The sequence below is a fragment of the Vanellus vanellus genome (genome assembly GCF_965231255.1).
Source record: "Vanellus vanellus genome assembly, chromosome: 1".
Taxonomy (NCBI): Eukaryota; Metazoa; Chordata; class Aves; order Charadriiformes; family Charadriidae; genus Vanellus; species Vanellus vanellus.
In genome coordinates this window covers 152674322-152694249 of record NC_138905.1, presented here as the reverse complement: position 1 = coordinate 152694249, position 19928 = coordinate 152674322, and the positions used below count along the sequence as shown (strand labels likewise).

Genomic DNA, 19928 nt, shown 5'->3' with positions numbered 1-19928 from the left:
AGTTGAGTACTATGGGGTTTCTCAAATGATTAAAGTTCCCATTTCGATAGGACCTTGGTTTATCAAAGGACATAAAGACACATATACATGCCTTACTTCAGTTAGAACAGGTTTAAGAACGTAGCCCTCTCCTGCATCCAGGAGAAAAACAGGACACTGTGCAGGAAGGCAGTCTCGAATCATGCAGCTTTCATGTGGCAGAGGCATCTCTGTGTCCTCTTGCATAGTGATGTTCACTTACACAACACTAATCTGCATTCATTTTTAAAAACGAAATATTGGAAACAACTTCTCAGGCAAACTGCCAGGTTATTTTAATTGCTGTGAAGGAAGAGAAAACAACCAGGAGACAGTTGAAAACATGAGCTAAGAGTCCAACAGTCACAAAAATATCCTTGCTAGTGATGTGCCTTGAAATTTTTCCAGCATCAGAATCTAGTGCTGGATTTCCTGAGCCAGAGAAAGCTTCATCTTTCCCAAGTGAATTAATCTATTTAATATTTAATCCTGATATGGCATGGCATAAAGTAGTGATTCCAAAAATGAACGCCAGAAGTCATCCGAGCCCAAATTCTGCCTGTCCTACATCTTTGGGAAGTCTACATTAGTGCAAGTATCATGGGAAAAGAGGAAACGTTTCTGAAAGTTTCCATTTGTCCAGAGATTTGAAGAGTTTAATAGGGCACTGGAGAGATTACGTGCGAGATGATCAAAGCTGCATGATGATCTTCATCTTAGGATGGCATATCACTTTGTGTATATATGGTCTCTATGGGAGTGTGTTACTAAATAATGTATTTTTCCTAAGTTAAAATCTAATGCTTAATCATTTTATTATATATTTAACAGTTCTTATTTCAGCTTGCTTGCAAAGTTTACTCAGAGTTCAGCTGGGAAAACGTGTCCTGTCCCTGTCTCCCTTTCTGTGTTTGCTTAAATGTATAACCATGAGTCTGTCAAACTGTGGCTAAGTGGTGGGTAATGGGAGCAAATTTAGCAAATCCATCCATTTCCCCAACTCAGCAACGTGTGCAGTTTCCACTGCAGTGACCTAGTTGACAAAACTGCAAACGTGCACAAGCACCAGGGTAAAATCATTTACGATGGGAACAGCCCATGCTGTTCCTCCTCTAGCTCCATCCCTAATGCTCCCCCAGATCAAGACCCAGCAGCTCTTACTCTTCCATTGCAGGTCTCATGATATTTAATGTTCTCCTTAAAATACCCATTACATGTTTATTGATCAGTAGCTGCACTTCCCATTAGCTTCCAAACCTCCTGCTTTCGGTGAGTGGTTTGAAATCACAAAGCAGACGCGTGGAAAGCAGCAAGTAGATAAACCAAACACCTACCCTTTGTCCATATTTTTGTCCATTGTACCCATGGCAACCCCCTGGTGCTGGTTCTTGGTTCATGTTTTTTAAGTGCCTGGGGAAGGCAATGGATTGCCCAGTAAAGACCTTACAGCTCGATTCCATAGTAAGCGACATCAATGTACACTGCACTGTCAGTTTTGCTGGGAGGAGAATCAGATCTGCTTTCCAGATCACCTCTCAGGGCAGCAGTTATGTGATTTTAAAAAAGGAAAGACACTTTAGAGAAAAGAGTCATCTCTCACCGTGCATTTATATTTGAAAAAAATCTCAGCTTCCTACTTTCACTGGCTCAGGTTTCATCCAGGCCACAGACCTGAGGGATAATACGTTCACTCTCAATTTAGTTTTAAACAGGAAGAAGGAGGCCTTTGTAGCATCACAAAACAAAATGGGAGGGGAAAAAAATAGCCACTAAAATACAATCCTTCTCTGAAGCCTTTTAAGAATGAATTGCATTTAAAAATATTTTAACAGTTTGAAGTTGGCTTAGGTGTGTCTTACACATCATCAAATACTCACCAAGTCATGAAGATTAGTTGCCCGCTTAAAATTTCTTCACGATTTAGGAAAATACTGCAGTTTAAAAAAAAAGGTGCATACTTTGATTTGGTACAAGAGACTGCAATTCTACAGATGCCAGGTAACTTACTGTAAAAACTTCCAAAATCCTGACCCTATATTGATGTTTATCCTAGTAGGATAGGATCTATCCCATGAGACAAAAAGGAACAGATAAGGATATAGAAGTGTCTATTCTTACAAAGCTTGGGGTTGAACTTCAGTTCTTCTTAATTACCTTTCCTACTACACATCTCTATTCTGGAGCCCAAGCACTAGGCTTTTATGGGCCAAAATCAGACCTGAGACACAAAGGAGGGTAAGATAATTTTTAGCAAATAGAAAGTATATACTTTTTTTTGAGAATAGCTAAGGGATTGTAAGAAAGTGTAAATAACACAAAAAAATGTTCTCCCAGTCTATACAGTTTTGCCATTTCTAAGTTCTTACATGCTCCTTTTATATCATAGCCTCATACAGTATTTTGTAGTCCTTGTGGATTTGCATTTATGTTTATAAATCTAATCAGCTTTGCCACTCACAAGATAGTCACAGTGATCAGGCTAAAGGCTGTGATCTAAACTGGACTACTAAGGTGTCAAAAAATCCTCTTGCTGTCAAGAAGCTTCCTTATCCTCCGGAACTACACTGCATTAACCAGCGAGGTCATAAGCCACCAAATTATGATACAGAAGATACTTGATTTTCCGCCTCTTGAGCTTCTGAATCACTTTGATAAGTTTTACACAACTTTTCCAAAGTCCACAGAAGACAATGAAAATAATCCTACAATGAATGAGACGCAGTTGCTTTTCCTCTTAGGTATAATACCTGCAAGTCTCAAAGAAAAGCTCACAACTCTCTCATGACACTTCCCCATTGCCATAAAAAAAAATTAACCATTCCACTCAATGTACCCTTGTTCAGTCTGTGATGCTTTACTATTTACTATTATTTTCTTTTACTCATTTTCCAGTGAACATTTTTTAATTATAACTCTGCAAGCAAACTTTTTCAGTATGCCCTTTATACACGCCAGTGAAAGATGAAATGCTGTGAGTGCTGCAAGATTTCGAGAAAAGAACTGCAAAAGAATTTTTTTTTTAACATTGTCACAAGAAGTTTCCGTGTCCAATAACAACCTGCATTTAGGCTGCCTCAGCCACCCAGGTCACCCTGCTGACAGCATCAACACCACTCAGAGGAGCTGAGGTCACCTTTGGCATTCTGGGTTTTGCGTTTTTGTTTGTTTGTTTGTTTGCTTGTTCTTTGATGATCTAATCAATTTGAAGAATTATACCAGAAACTCTCACATAAACACAATTATCACAGTAGTTAAGAAATCTTCGCTCCTGCCATCCATCTGATTTAGATCTGACTTAGAAGAATTATTCCATGAACAAGTCTCCCCGGGAGAAATTTACCCATTTGCTGGTTTAATTCCACAGTTACCAGGCTGGTAACACACAGGTATCCTGACAGAAGCCAGCAGGCTCAAAGGGCACCTTCAACATACTTTTTTTTCTAATCCCTTAAACACATACACTTCTTTCCCCTCCCTTCAAATGTTATTCTCCCATCCCACCCCTAAATAATTAAAAAAGAGGCTAAATATAAGGATGGAGAAAAAATAGTCCTAACCTCTTCCTCCCTGAGCAGACTAGTTACTGAAATATCGGAGTTCATAAAATTCACAAAAATGGAAATGAAACGTGGAAGGAGAAGACATGTTGTCCTGCTCTACACAGACCAAACCATGAACATCCCACCAAACCAAGCCAAGGCCTTGTTGGTAAAGGGGTCTATTTTTGGATGACTGAAGCCAGTGCTTTTATATCACATAACACTGCTAACTCCTGAGAGCTCACTTGGGGCAAAGCAGCAGTTTTCCAGGGGATGCTGCCAGGCCGAGAGAGCTGTCAGTAGTGGAGCACGCATTTGAGGAAGGGAAGGGTACCGGAGACTACATCATTGGAAACAGCAAGGGCTTATAATTCGGGTAGAAAATGTGGGTTTGGATCCATAGCCCCATCCTACATCAAGGGCTGTGGGAGCACTTCTCAACAAAGTGCCTGCACCAGACGCACGGCAACTCCAGGGTGGGAGAAGAGCGGGGGATGCACTGGGTCCTGTCCTGGTGGCCTGGAGGCAGCAACGCAAGGATGTACAGCAAGAGATCCCCCTGCCCGGGTGAGATAAGGATCACGTCTAGATGTGCACCCACAGGCCAGTTTATGCTTTAGGGGTCCTTTTTTTGAACGTAGGAATAAATGGAGAATGGGTCACTGCTTAGTGATGTAATTCTTAAAGCGACAGGCCACCTTGGAGGGATGAAGGCTGCCCTCTGACTGTGCTTTTTCATTTATCTTTTTTTAATAATTAAAATAATTTTCAGTTAGAACACTTGTATCTAGCAGTGCAAAAGCTGGTTGCAGGAAAAGTTTTGTCTGGACAGGAGAATGCTGAACACTGTTTTACTGCAGCTTTGATGTACACTTTGACTATTTCCGACAAATCTATTCCTATGACTTCATTTGCTATTGAATCTGCAAGCATGTAATTTTAAAATAAAGATTTTGCTTTAGGGGAGAACAGAAAGCGTCTAATGATGAGAACTGTCATTATCTGGGACATGAGGGAATTCATATTATAGATTGATAGATAATTACGAATGGTAAATGGAGCAGTTTCAGGAGGCTTTGTTCATGACAGAAGCAGCACCGAGGGGCCCGTAGTTCAGTGTTGGCACAGACTTTCCTGAAAAAGAGGAAAGTATTATATATGTTCGTACACTCAGTCAATCTCCTTCCAGTGGCTTGCCTCTTTCTAGGCACCTTTTTTAGCTGTTAAAAACCAGCAATTTCAAAAAATGGGATATGTTAGGAAATGTTTATCAGATCTGTGCTACTCTTTCATAAAGTCTTTCCTTAAACCGTTTTAAACCACGCATTTCACTTGTGTTTCACCACAACACGTCAATGAAAGCATCCTCCATTTACCACTGAGCGGCAATCAGCTAGCTCATCAAGTTGCCTCACGTACCAGTGCTAAAAAGAATAGGATAAGAGAATTATCGTGGAACTCTTACCAAAGCAGGAATTGACAAAGCCATACCATCTACAACCATGCTCCCCTCCAATCCATTTGCCCTGGATGTTAGACGCAAAACTGAGGGTAGTGCCCGAGATGCACACTAACATGTCACTGATACTGATATTCAGGAGGAGCATGTTGACTGGGTTACGGAGGGTTTTAAACTTGCAGAAGAGGATGAGGACAATCAAGTTATTCAAGAAACCAAAAAACAAGATAAATCCAAGAAAAACAGCCACTACTGTGTGCCCATTTCGTGAAAGTCCAGCCCGTGGCTCAACAGGATCTGTAGGTGCACCAAAGCTCAGGTTGTGTGTCCAAGTGTGGTTCATTTCGGACTTTCACACCGATAGGTGAGGGCAGAGACGCCAGGTGCCCTGTGCTGAAGTCCTCCAGCAGCTTCCCAGAAACGTCCCTCCATTACAGGTCAAATCATCTCAGGATTCTTGAGATCTTCACTCAGCTGAGATACCTCTTGGATGGTAACGCAGACGTGAAATGCTGTATCGCAGCGCAGGAGTGTTTTCCTGCACTGTGGTCAGCTCTGCAGCTAACTCCAGGGCACCAAAACCAAGCAAACAATCACCTCAAATTCATCTTTGTTATTTAACCCCAGGATCATGTCAGCTGGTCTTTTCTGAGGCTCAGAATGGAAGATGTCTTAAAAAGGTGCTTCGGCATGGTCTCTTCCTTCAGAGCAAAAGGACAGACCTTCTATCAATGGGCAGCTACCCTTGTTTCCTCTGACAATGGGTGTCCTTCTGAAAAGAGAGGAGAAAACAAGTGGTAAACACAAAACAACCCTTTCCATGCCAAGACCAAAGTAGGTACATAATTTTACAACAGTTCCTCCCTTTTTGAACTGCAACAAATATTTCTCAGTCTTTTCAGTTTTCTCTCTGACTTTCAGCAGAAAAATCAGTTTGTTGGCATTTCCTTGGCTGTTCTAAACAGTTTTTCCCTAGCTCATAGTTTAGCATGGAGAAGGCTATTTGCACCTTCCTAGCAAAGCTTCTCAGGTGGGAAAAGGCCTGGTAAGAGATATCTTTTACAACAGCTTCCCAGAGGAAGAACTGTATCTTTCTCCACATTAAGTCAATCAACACCAAGCAAACCTTCAGTCTTGGCTAGACCTTAATTGAAATGATGAAAATTTTAGAAGAAGGAGAAAGTATTTCTCTACGTGGAGAGAATAATTTCAAGAGCAGCCCCTGAAGCTCTCATGTGCTTGCAAAGGTTGGCAGAGCTATGATATCAGTTTCACTTCTCCCACATTTCTCGGCGGACAGATGTTCTCCTTCATTATTTATAGAGCAGCCAAACACCCAGAGCCTCACATCTCTCTCCCACCACAGACATGACTTTGTATACCCACACGCAGTGACTACAATGTGTGTGTATATGTTGCGAAGCAAGAGCGCAGTGCTTAATGTTGATGCGTAACTGCTTAGCCAGCCTTCTGCATGGTTGCAGGCAAATTCTGCACGGGCATTTCTATAACAACGGAGATGGATGGAGAGAGATATATCTCAATATGTAGGAATTTCCACTCCTTGGTGCAAAATTCATTATATCCATAGCTTGCTGAACTAAAAAGTATGAAAACTTTTCTTTCGGGAGTCATGTACTCCTAGAATGATTACATGCATTTCAAAATGGAGCACCTTCTATATGACTCCTGACCAGTGCTTTTTGGAAATTGTCTTGTAGGAAAAGATGTGTTAACCAAGTAGAAAAATGAGAGTTCAGAGTTTACTGGAGACACAGAGGTTGTTTGCTTTTTTCTTTTATCGTATCTTTGTGTCATGGTTTATAGCAAATATTTCTTCTTACTACTTCCTTACTTTCACAAATTCACTGTGCTAAATATGTTTCATTATTGCAGTGATTTTGAACTCTAACGTATACAATCTGTGTTTACTTTATCTTCTGATGAGTAAATTATGTACACTTTGCAGACCTTCTACTGTTTGGTCATTGACAATCTGAAAAGCTGATGCTTTCTGCTCCCCCCCCCCTCCATTAGGAGTTACATGGTAATTTAGATTGGTAAGGGTCTCAGGTAGCATATCTAAAAGAGAACATTTGAAATCCTCTTTCTACCATTTTGAAAAAAAAAAAAATATATCCCCTGTCTAATTCCTGTTGCAGGTTATAGAAAGAAACTAATGGGGATTAACTGTCAATATACATTCAATTTACTCAGGAACAGAGTTAAAGTTTAGTGGAACAAAACACAAATGAAAGAACAACTGATTAAAAAATACGCTGCTGAGTGTTCCTCAGTCACTAATTGTATGAGCGAAAAGGCAAACAGCTGCACTTGTTTTGGTAGGAGAAAAAGCGTGGTGGCATTCTGCTGAAGGAGAGCTTCAGAAGGAAGAATTCACAGGAAAGTGAGAATGTACAGTGAAATAAACTCAGTAAGTAATCATTGGTAGATTTTTTTTTAATAATTCTGGTTATACCCTAGCTTCTACCAAACTAATCTATTCTTTTTCCATCACTTTGAAGACAGTTTTGTCTAATCTGTTTGCACGTGACTGTTTATTGAGGAATGCAACTAAGGTCAGTCCTATCTGCTCCTCCCTTCTGCAAAGCATATTGCAGAATCTGGCTTCAAAATCTGAAGAGACTTAAGGCTGATTTACATGCAGATTAATTTCAGTTACAGATGCAATTTTTTTTTCCCCAAGATGAACTGGTTACACCTAGATAATCCATAGCAAAGATTATAGTATGCCATCATAAATGTTTCTGTGTGGGAATTAACTTCACCAGAATAACCATAGGCAAACGGTCTGAAACATATTATTGTTAAAGCATCACAGCCTTGGTGTTAGACAAAGCCAAAGGTTATAACCGCGTTAGCAAATATGACTAAGTTTATATGTTTATCTCTATAATGCTCAAAATATAAATAATAAAAGGTAGATCTTTTATACAGTCACATGCATCCTGCATTCTTAAAGGGGTATTAAGAGTTCGTATTTACAGTGCTCATCAAAGGACATTTACTACTGGATGGGATTCAGCTGACTAAAATCTAGCGGTGCCCAGGTCACTTCTCCCACCCATCCAGCTTCAGTGGGATGAGTTCTGCCCTGGTGCACCAGAGAAGGATGCCCTAACGCCCAGGCGAGAAGAGCAGGCTCTGCCAGTTCAGTGTAGCATACGTTTTTAAAAGTTAGCAGGCACGCTGTGAAGGTCAAGTCATGTGTCCTCGTAAAATTGAAAGATGACAAAAAGGGCTCACTAAGATGTGCTTCCAAAAGTTTGGGGTGAGCTTAAGAGCCAGGGGTCTGCAAAGGAAAACATCTGAAGATCTGGGAGTAAGTCTTTTATTAGTAGCTCAGGTATAAAGTGCTAAGGTTTTTTATACCTTTGGATGAAGTACAAGCCAAATTCAGATTTCAATGAACCTTCTAAACTCCCATACATATGCCTTGAAAGAATGGGTCTGATTCTTACGTAATGTTAGCATTCAACTCAATAACGCACGTTATTGCCGAAAAACACCTGAAGATGGGCTTGTGTGCTCGAAGGTTCACTTGATTATTTTTTTCCTGCAGACAGATAGCTTGGTTTAATAGAGGTTGCTTTGCAAGTCTGGCAACCCCATCTTACAGGTGACACTCTGCGCTCCCTGAGTCTCCATGATCTAGCAGAACATCCCGAACCCTCCTAATTTCTAGCAGCCTCAGGAGCCTGAAGGACCAAACTCTATCTAATTCTGCCAATTCTACTTCTCGAAAAATGTTAAGAAAAACCCAATGAAACCTACAATTGCATTCAAAACAAATAAATGAACATCCAGTTTGTGTCCCTGAATTTGTTTGAGTTGATGTGGAATGGAAAACATACCCAAAGTGATACAAAACATATGGCCAGGTGAAACAGGCCAAAAGTTCATTTAACGTCACCAGTTATTAAAGGCTTCATCTGTTAACCGGTTCTGACAGTAGTAATCTAAAGATACAGCAAAACAGACACCCATCACAGCTTGCACTTTTCTCTGAAGCAGTCGGTTGGAAAAAAAAGGTTTCAAAAGATGTTATATCAGCTTCTGGGAACACGGCATTAATACTGAGAGTGTAAGGCTTCTTTCTGCACTTGCCACCACGCATTAGTTTGAGCACTACCCTACACCAATGAGGCTGGTTTTCTTTTCTCACTTTGCCCCAAAATAAGTACTAACTTATTGAACATATTAGCTTTAAGAGCTTAGGATTGTTTGTTTGTTTGTTTGTTTTCTTAAATGAACTCATTCCTTATTTCTAATTGGCGGATTCTTTACCATCTTTGCTTACAAAGTTGTGCAACATGCCAAAGATGATGCTTAATTCACTTTAAATATTTAACAGCTGAGAAAATTGCATAAAATAAATAAAGTCAAACTTCAAAAATCATATTGCTGGAAAACTTCCGTTACTCTCTAACATTGTATTTACATTATTCTCCTGTGATATAGAGGAGCTATAAAAAAACCCCATATATTTACATACCCACACAGCCTTAATAAACCTGTTGTTCACTTCACATTAAAATCGATTTTAAAATAGTGATTTTCCTTCATTTATGAACTCAGCTTTCCACTGGAAAGTTATATTTTTTTTTTAAAATCATGATATTTCAAAGACAATCCTGGATGAAATTTTATGAAGGACGAATCAATTTTTTGACCTGATGCCCAGATTATGTTAGCAATGCTATATTTTTAAGTTTTTCTACACTAAGCCTCGTCTTCCAGATGAGAAACTGAATCATTTTTAGCAGGAAGCATCCACAGCCAGAAGTATCACCTGGAATAATTCTTTCAAAGACAATTGAAAGACGGGGGGACTGCAGGGGACTTCACAACACTAAAACAAAATTCCCGTCAGTTCTGGACTATTTCTTCCATGCCTGAAGTCACACTGGGAGACGTCAGAGACCCAGGGGTAAGTCTTTAGAAGTAATCCAGAAGATGGAGAGGACATTCTATGGTCCACATGTTTAGGTATCTCCAAGTTACCAAAACCTGCTTTCTGTGGGAGAACTTCTTGCATGCAGACTTACAGTCTTACTTTTAGAAATTCACATTCATGAAAAAGACAGACATGAAAACAAAAACAACGTAAGTGCAGAATACATGCCTTGAAGTCTACCACGTTTGAAAGCCATACTATTTACTCAAAGGCAAATTTTAACAGCGTGGTAAAACAGCGTGAGAAAACCTTCAACCATTACTTTTCAAATAAAAGCTACTTTTATTTAGTATTTTAAAAGTTAAGGCAACCCCTCCTACGTGTGAAGAGGCATTATTTTTTTTTTTTTTTTTTGCACAGCAATGTCTATGCTGACAGTAAATGAGACTGACCCATTGCTGGGCTGCGCTGAAGTGATGAGGAGCATCTCTCCGGAGACGCAGCCGGGATAGATGCAGCAGAAAGAACAGAGAGCGCCTCCTCAGCGCCCCGGCTCTGCCCGAGCTTTTAAACACCGCATCGAGCCAAAGCCTCTTCAGCCAACCTCAGTTCGCGATTTCTCCTTCACAAACATTTTTACACTTATTTGGGGAAGGGGGGGGGGGGGGGGGGGGGGGGGCGTAGAATACTGGAAGAAAAACCCACCTGCATCTATCATCCGCTGCAACCCAAGGTAAATAAAAGCCACCGAAATCCGTCCGGCAAAGGCGTCCTGAGCGGCGACGTGCAGGAGCCCCGGCTTCGGCACCGGCCGGGCAGCCCCCCCCGCCCCCTCACCACCGCACGGAAGGCGCGGCCGCGGGGGGCGATGTCCGGCGGCAGCGAGGGGCGGAGAGCACCCCCCGCCCCGCGGATCCCGCCTGCCCCCTCCCCGCGGATCCCCCCGCGCCCTCCCCGGAGCGGGAGGCTGCCCGACGGCAAGGGGCGCTTACTTTCCGCGGGATGGATGCGGTGGACGCTCCCCGGCGGGCTGAGAAGACATCCAACTTGGGGATGGCGCGGGGAAATAAATAGATTTTTTTTTTTTTAATAAATTAAATAAACATAAGAGTGCCGAAGCACGGCTTGCGCCGCTCCCGCCTGCGCGCCCCCCGCGCAGCCCCCCGGACCGCCGCGCTCCGCCCGCACCGGGGCGGTGCCGCATCCCGGGCCGCCCCCCGTCCGGCAGCGGGGGGCACCGGGGGAGGGGGACGGTATGGGGGCACTCAGCGCCCCGCCTTTTGGGAGAAACCCCCTTTCCTCCTCCCTGCTGCAGGGGGGCTTCCTCCCCCCAGGGTCTGCCAGGGCACCTCTGGTCGCGGGGCACGTCTGCACAGAAAGGGTGGGAGACAAATACGCTCTGCGCACTCTTATTGATGTGAAAGAGGGCTTTTTTTTTTTTTTTTTTTTTTATGTAGGCAAGTAGGTATAAATACCTGTTCAGCAGCACATCGGGAATGCAATTTACAAATGTGTCAAAACCAGAAGATGTATCTTGCGTGTGATTTATGTCATCTGCTTTGTCTATATTTTCCACGTGTATCTTTACATTTTTAGCGTTTACAGATCAAACAAACGCTATGGTTACTGTGTGCTGAAACCTGTGTTTTCAGAAATATGTGTATCACAGAAATCGTATGTGGCTTGGAAACTGTAATACTGTGTCTTTCTGTTCCTACTACTACTCTTTTACACTTCTACTGCTCTGGTCTTTCTACAAGAGAAAAAAAAAAAAAACAACAACAAAAAACTATAGGGAACATATCACTGGATAAAAACACTAGAGGAAAAATACTCTGGAGCATGCCTTGCTCTGTTGAACATCTCAGCTCTTGTTCTTGCTGAACTTCTAAAAAGACTTTTAAATTTGTAGATCACAGTTAAAGCCTGAAAAGTGATCATCATAGTCATATTATTCCACCTCAGCTAGATTTAACCTTTTATCTAATTACACTTGTCAGCTTTTTCACCTTCTCTGGCTTAAAGATGGACAAACCAATGCACTTATCATTATAGCAGCCCACCAAAAAAGATGCTGTGGAATCTCTTCACAAAAAACTTTTCTCCAAAGGAAGCCTAAAGGGAGACACCCCCCCCAGGTATTTTTTGTTCTACTAATAACAATATTTTGTTCCAAAATTCAGCTAAAGTAAAACTATTCCATGAAATAAAGTAAGAATTTTCTGAAGAACTAAATCAGGAATATACCTAATACCATCACCTTCAGAAAATACGTGGTATCACAATTTTGATGATTAAAGCTTCACTGTAAACTATGAACTGCTTCACCTCGAAAACAAAATCAAAACCAAAACCAAATCCTGCTAATATCACATTCAGAGAGAGAGCATGAGTGCACCTCCTTTAGAGATGCCTAACTAAAAATAAAAATATAAAGGCTCATTTTTTCAATGTCACTTATAAAAGATGTACCTCTAAAGTTATCCGTTATGGCATCTAGTTACAAAAACAACCACAGATCCCAAATGCATGTACTTCTAATAATTTCTCAGCAGCGTGTAAATGTGCTTCTATAAGTGTTAAATTGTACTTCATTACCTGATGCAAAGTCAGATGGAACGGCTCACTAAAGATAGCTGGATTAAAAAATGGTTTGAAACTCATTTACCTATTATGAACTTGGAAGTTTTCAAAAAGTGGGTTGTACCAGCAACAAAATCTGTCAACACAAACAAATCATGGGACGGTTTACATACCTGATTCATTGTCGTGAATCTCCTTTTGTTTCACAGATTATGATTCAGAGCAGTTTGGCAGCATTGCTAATTGCCAGTGTGTGTCAGAGAAGAGCAGGCAGGCTGCCATGCTCTGGATGGTGTTCATTTGGAGTTGTAGTTCTGAGGTCCTGGTGGTGCTTCAGGAATTACAGTGAGACGTTTGATTTGAATTCCTTGTTCCGTTTAACAAAAAATAAAAGTTGCTAGGGAATTCCAGCATCTCTCATGACTTTTCTGCTTCCAGACAAATTTTGTGAGTTTTAGTAAAGCCTCTAATATCATACAAAAGAAGAGACAGAAAATCAATGAAGTGGGGAGCAATACTGAGAACACCTGCTGTTGTGTTCCCCAGTGCAGCAGTCAATAGCTGCACCTGCACTGTCCTTCACAGCGTCGCCCAAGAGCTCACCACCACAGTTCCCCGGCTGCTGCAGCTGGAGATGCATAGCGAGGTGGAGAGGTGGAGAATGGGGTGTACACCAACACATAAGCCAGGTGGACAGATGAGGGGTGAGGATGCAAAGTTGAGATTGCGTCCATATGACAGTTATATCCTGATTTCAGAAGCTGTCCTTAAATTTGCAAGAATATGAGATCTTTAACTTACTTTTGTATGTTTCTGTGGGAACTGCTTTTACTGTCCTCATTTATAATCTCTGTAATTTCCCCAATGCTCTTTGAGAAAGACCCTATTAGTCCATATTGGTTTGCTCTGCATTTTGCTCCTCAATTTATTGGTTTTCAAGATCAGCTTCACACTAGGTGTAACATCTGTTCTGACATTCTCAAAAGAAAAAAAAAAGCTTCCTGACTCTTTCCCTGGTTTTGCTAAAAAGACTTCAAATTCATGTCAGTCGTCATAATTTTGTTGTCTTAACACATGATGCTGAGTGGTTCCTTAGCTCAGTGACATACTGTGCATACACTGAGATACTAAAGAGTGGTGGCACAGTACATGGATTCGCCAAGTAGTTGTTTCGTTAACAGTGGAACCATTTTGTTTTGCATGGCAGTGATAAAGTCAGGAGAAACCATAAGGGAAAAGGAGGGAAACTCTTCCCTTCTGCCTGTCCACAGATGCAAACATTTATAATTCCTAAAATCCTTACTGCAAGGATTTACCAATGAACACTGGAAGTGAAACCAAAGTATCCTCAGATTTATCAAAATACCTCATGGTCTATAGCTTGAAACCCAACTAGTTGATTACTTATAAAAAATGGCAGCAGATAAAAAATGCATTGGCCTCGATTCCATATTTAGATGTTTTGGATGGCACAGATTTCACAGTTTGTGAGTCTGGAGAGAGAACATTTGATGTGAGTCCAAGATTGAAATTGCTCATAATCTCCTTATTCTGCACAAAGCATATGATGACAAGACCCTGAAAGCAGCTGCTAAAATTTAGGGCTAGATACAAAATTGTAGTCATTCCAGTTTTGGAATAAGAGATAAGAGTATATTGCATCATAATAAAACCACCATCAGAAGATTTGCAATGCCTTCTTAACACTGTGAAGGAAAATTATTTCTTGTAAACCAACAGAGAATTTGGGAGTCAAACACAGTTCTCTTTGCCTAGAAACAACCTTTAATTTCAGTTACCCACACAAAGGTATCTAATGTGTTTTGAGACATCCTTGAGAATCCCGTCCAACCCTCTTCTACTAATCCAGAGGGGTGTGGGTCTCCAAAAGGTGCTATCCTGGCAAATGCTTCAAGTACCTCATCGCATCTCATATCACACTGGATACCTATGGGCAATCTTTTGGTCTTCAACAGAACTGATAGTCATGAAAATTCCAGGCAGTTCTTACAAACTGTAGTGAAAAGAACACTTCCATCAGTTACTGGGTGGCTGTTACAGTGATGCAAGCAAGACAGTGTTCCACAAAGTGGTCTAATAAAAGATATTATCTGTATTTGAGACAAGAGTTTGTGTGCCTAAGGCTTATCTAATTTCCCAAGTATACTACCTGGCCTAATAAAAGATGTTACCCTGTCTAGAAACCTTGTCTTACCTGTCCTTTGACTATCACAGCAACAGCAACTTGTCCAGTAGGTGAGCCAGTTCTTTCGGTTGGTGTCTTGTTTCTGCAGGATGATTTTGCTTAGGCTCCTGACAGGCTCTGAAATGACTACACGAGCTTCTTTCTGATTTTTGTATTTCATCTGAATTTCTAAAGCACAATCAGCTGGTGCTTAATTTACCTACAGACTCACCAGAGCCCCAGGGTTTGGATCCAGACAGCTGATCCCATGTGCTCCCTGACTCCACAGCATGTGAACACTAGTTGTGGTTCACCCCCTCTTCTTTCTCTGACCAGTCGCAGTGAGCCCCCACCGGGGTGACTGATATTCCGGCTTCAGGGGCACCACACAGCATATCTAGGCAGATTAAGCAGGACTAAAAATTTTCTCTTTCCAGTTGCTTTCCTTCCAAAGGTTGTAGTAAATTTAAACCATTCTTTCTGTAACTTTGCACTTCAATAAATTCTTGCTTCGGATTATTTTGAAGTTGCCAAAGAATATCCTATGTCTTTTCTATTCATTAGATGCAACTTATGTCACGAGTCTTCTCTTACCTCAGCAGGTGAGAGAAAGGCAACAGGAATGCTTTCAGAAATCCAGGCACAGCTAGAAGTGCTTTCAGGAGGCACGAGACTTCGGATAACACAAACAACTGTGTCTCGCTTCACTGTTGTAATGGTGTCTATATGAGGAACCTCTTTCTTTGCTGAAGTAAAGGGGAAGCCAAGGCAGCAGAGGGAACTTTTTGTTCAAAAGGGCAGAGTGGGAACTATGGAGGAAGTTCAGATTGCTATTTGGGCTTTATTCAGCTACCCTTGCTTTTATGCAAGACGGGAGTTAGCTTATATTCTTGTTCCCTCTGGGGGACATGTGTTTCTCTGACCTGCTGTCACTCAGAAAGGGCTCACCAGACTCAGACTGGGGCTGGGAAATCTGCATGGCCAGTCCTGAGTGTATGGCACAAGTTTCATCCTCCAAACCACTAGTGGCATCTCTCTCTCTCCGTTGGGTAGCCAAATGAGGGCACCGCATGCATTGCTGACACTGGTCCCAGGAAGACAGATGTTCAGTGTAGCTGCTGATTGAAGATGAGAGACAGCACTCGAGAAAAAAAGATGAAAGGGCTACAGAAGACAGGTCAGGCACTTGCATTTGGCTGGCAGAGCCTTTCCCCAGCAGAAATCCCTTGGAGATGTTCTCCATCCTGCCTCATTGACAGGGTGTACCCTAGAAAAACAGATTACAGGCATTTATCGCTCCTTCCACGCTCTGTCGGCTCCATCACTTCTAGTGCTCCCACTGGAAATCAGATGGATCATTGGAAATCAGATGGGTCACTGGAAATCGCAGCCTCACCCAGAGGCACCTTCTGTTTCCCTTGTCGCCTGGCCACAATAACGGTGGCTCAGAGATGAGCAGGATTTTGGATTGTTATTTTGCAGTATGCCTAATTACAAAGACTCAACAATCACATCAAACTCCCTCTGACAAAAAGGACTTTTCAAACAAAGGCTTGGTTATTTGAGCCCTCAGCTTGCATTGCCCTTCTGGGAGTTAGGTGTGTGCCTGTGTATGCATGCAAGCGACAGGGAAAGAGGAATATTTGTGATGCTTACTGTTCCATATTTAGCTCCTGCAACACATCTGTTCACTGTGTACCCAGTAATTAACGCTATCCCTCAACAGCCTCCCTAACAGCCTCTACTACAGCTCATCCTTCAGAGTGATCCTACGACCCAGCAGTTCTCCTCATCTTCATGTGCTTCCCAAATTCTCATGTCAGTCCCTCTTGTACCTCAAGGAGTTTTGCGTCCACCTTATCAAAGCCCTCAGGGCTGCAGGAGGCTGACACAGACCCAGAGCTCTTCACCCTTGCACCATTTTCTAATCTGATGTTTCTTTGAGGAAAGATTTTCTCCTGGGCAATAGAGAGGGAACGAAACTAGCAAGTTTCCTGATTCCTATTCAAAGACCATCTCTTGAGATGAGGAAGGGGAAGAGCTGTTTTTCTCTAGCTTTGCCCTGTCTGGCCACCCTGTCCCCCCACCAGTGGCTGAGACAACTGGGGAAGCGTCAGAGCTTGTCTGTAATTTGGTAGATGGCTGGGGTAGTTTGCTTTCTGACATTATCATCAGCTCAGCTGAAATCTGGTGTCTCCTTACTTATTCTAAGATCTGGCACCGCAGATGTTAATGGAAAATACCGGGTAATTTGTCAGTCCAAGCTAGCAATGCACACGAATGTCAGATCCGCCACAGGAGGAAGGTAGGGCACTGAGCTGTTTCGTGTTTCGACACATGCTCTTGCCCAAGTACTACATCTCACTTTTCTTAGCAACCACTTAGCAGTTCCTTGGAATCAAAGGTGATTTTTTTTTTTTTTTTTTTTTATATCAGTTACAGTTCATACTGGATGTGAGACTTATGCATCCTTCAACCAACAGTCTGTTTTCAGCAGAAGGGGGGAGGCAGCTGTGGAGCCTACCAAGATCAGAATTAGAAGTACAGAAGAAGAGTGGACTTGGGTGAAGAAAAGGATCAGAGGAGGATGAGATTATATGTCTTAAAAGATTGGCATGAGTCTTAAATTTGTTTCACAGCATGGAGATCATCTGGTAGCTAGAAGTTTATGTCTATACTACAGTGGGAAATTTAGTCGTATCCTGTGGATCCTGTCATCCTAGGTGTTCTGGGTAACAGCTTTTTGAAAGTGACACTGACTTGAGCATCAACCATCTGGGCCTGGCTGGTTCTGTACAAGCCCTGAAATCTTTGCTGCCATGGTTTCACTGCTAAAGGTACCCGTGCTAATGCCCTTAAAGCCAGGTCCATTATTTCTCAACACTGGTCAGGTGCATCTTATAGCAGACAACTGCCCACTCCGATTTCTCTATTTTTTTTTCACATGTATAGGACTCTCTGGGTTTGTCTAAGCTACAGAGCCACAGAGACCTTCCATGCTGTCAGGTTCAAGAGTGTACATTGTTCAAGTTCCAGACCCACTTGACGGTGAGACTAAGCCCACAGCTCATCTGACTTCTCCTGTACCTTGGTTTAAGGGCAGAACTGAGTGTATTAATCAGCTGTTTGTCCTATTACCCCATCCACATCCCTGAGCTGGACAACCAAGAGCCAGAAGGCAAGCAATGATCAGCTGAGACACGGGTTGATGCATGCCAACACCATGACTGAGTAGTACTTGTTTTATAGAGGTGGTGTGAACAAGGGCACAAGGACTTTGGGATCTGCCTCTAAGAATTTACCAGCTGCTGTTATTGCTTATGTTCTGGGTGATATAAAGTGTCATATCCATGGTCAGGACTTAAATTGCAGTAGAGGTACAACTTTTTCCTTTATGCTTCTTATGTCGTTGATGATGAGTACCGTATTTTTTATCATGATTTCTTTAAAAAGAGAGGCTTGTTGGGCTTTTTTTTTTCCCTCCTCACATAAATCTCTAGTTTCTAGATTAATTTGGTTCTGTGAGAATCAAAACTTCCATTTATAAAAGCTTTCACTTATTTAAAGATGTTTCAAACATGCCCCCAGTTAAAACTGACCCATGAAAACTACAGAAAAAGAACTTCGAAGTTACTGGCTCTTTTTTCCTAAAAAGGTAACTAAAAAAAAGTAAAATAATGTAAGTAAATCTGGAAGACTCAGAAGTTAACAGAAGTTGAAGTAACTATTGGTTTTAAAATGAAATAATATGCAACACGCCCAACAGTGGGTATACTAATTTGATTTATACACACATAAAAAAGACACATTTTGTGTCATTCTGAGAATTTCATTAATATTCAAAGAATCTGGCTAGGGACTCAAAATTACTAGCTAGTGACTTTTTGTGTCTATATAAGTCAGCAGCAGAATCTTATATTTCTAAAATGTTGTCCCATTCTTACGTCTTTCAATTGGTCCTGGAGGGGTAGTTTTTCCATCAACATATTCTGTTTTCTGGAGGATGAAAATGATTTCCATCCATTTTAAAGCAAAGCACAGTCTGTCAAAGCACAGTAACAAGATTTCCTATGCAACACAAACTGAACTTCTTAAGAGCAGGCACCTCAGAGAATTTAAAAAGAATATTTTCAGCTTCCCGATTGTAATTATTCTGATCACTTCCAATCCATGTACTTAGCACTCCAGCCTATCCTTATGGAAAAAGAAGACCATCTTTCTCCCTTGCTTGCCAGTCCCTCCAGCAAAATGCTTCTCTGCTATAGAAATGTTGTGTCCTAGCTGGAGACAGATTCCATTCTTGTCAAAAATATAGGTGGAAGACGGATAATGCATCTCTCACATGTCTTTCTGTTGCTTTAGCTCCACTTTTTTTTCCCCTGAGGTCTCTCCCAAACTTCCGGTTTCTTAGTCTTCCTGTGTAACCCTTCTTCAGGTAAAATTGCAAACGTTCTAAGCCTGTCATGATGGAGCGGGACTAAAATATGACTTTCAATTTTCATGGAATCACGGAATTTTCAGAGTTGGAAGGGACCTCTCGAGATCATCTAGTCCAACTCCCCTGCCAGAGCAGGATTGCCTAGAGCACGTTACTCAGGACTGCATCCAGGCGGGTCTTGAAAATCTCCAGAGAAGGGGACTCCACAACCTCCCTGTTCCAGTGTTCTGTCACCCTGACTGTAAACCAATTTTCAGGGTAAGATTTCAGTTAAGCTTAATTAAAAATAAATCTTTTGAAGTTTTTTCTCTGAAAGTTTAGTGGTTAAAAAATAAAGTCAGTGCAAATGGAGGAGGAAGGTGGTTTCATTCTCAGAATGTTTCTCTGAGAAAAATGTATCAGATAATATCCCGCAAAAATATCAGCTCCGTGATGTTTTTCACCACCCAGAAAAAGCAATGTTTGCCATACTTCTGAATTACTTATTTGTGAACCTGTTGTAGATGGTGGCTACACAGCTGGTCTGTGGAGACGTGCTGGGCAGTGAAACTGATGGTCTCTTTATTTTAATTAAATTAAAAGTAAATGCTAAGCAAGCATTTTGTTTTATGAGAAATTGAGTGCTATAATTTCTTTGATTCCAGAATTAGGCATCTATAGTCTCCCACAATTTCATTAAATACCAACAAAAACTAACATTGGATTTCACTAACATTCTTCATGAACAATATAGCCATGCATCAGGTTCATCTTTTGCCATGAATTGCCCATCAACATTTGTCCATACA

The 19928-nt window shown here is 41.5% G+C and overlaps 1 protein-coding gene across 1 annotated transcript in view; it reads right to left on the bottom strand.

The window, feature by feature from the left end:
- The window catches only part of LOC309676578 (pinopsin-like), a gene marked incomplete at both ends in the record, with an annotated part of 92253 nt that extends 86894 nt beyond the window's left edge, over positions 1–5359 (bottom strand). Inside the window, one exon of the mRNA XM_082489151.1 lies at positions 5023–5359. Coding sequence (XP_082345277.1) covers positions 5023–5359 — 337 coding nt within the window. The remainder of the gene's footprint in view (positions 1–5022) is intronic.
- Between the last annotated feature and the right edge of the window lie 14569 nt (positions 5360–19928).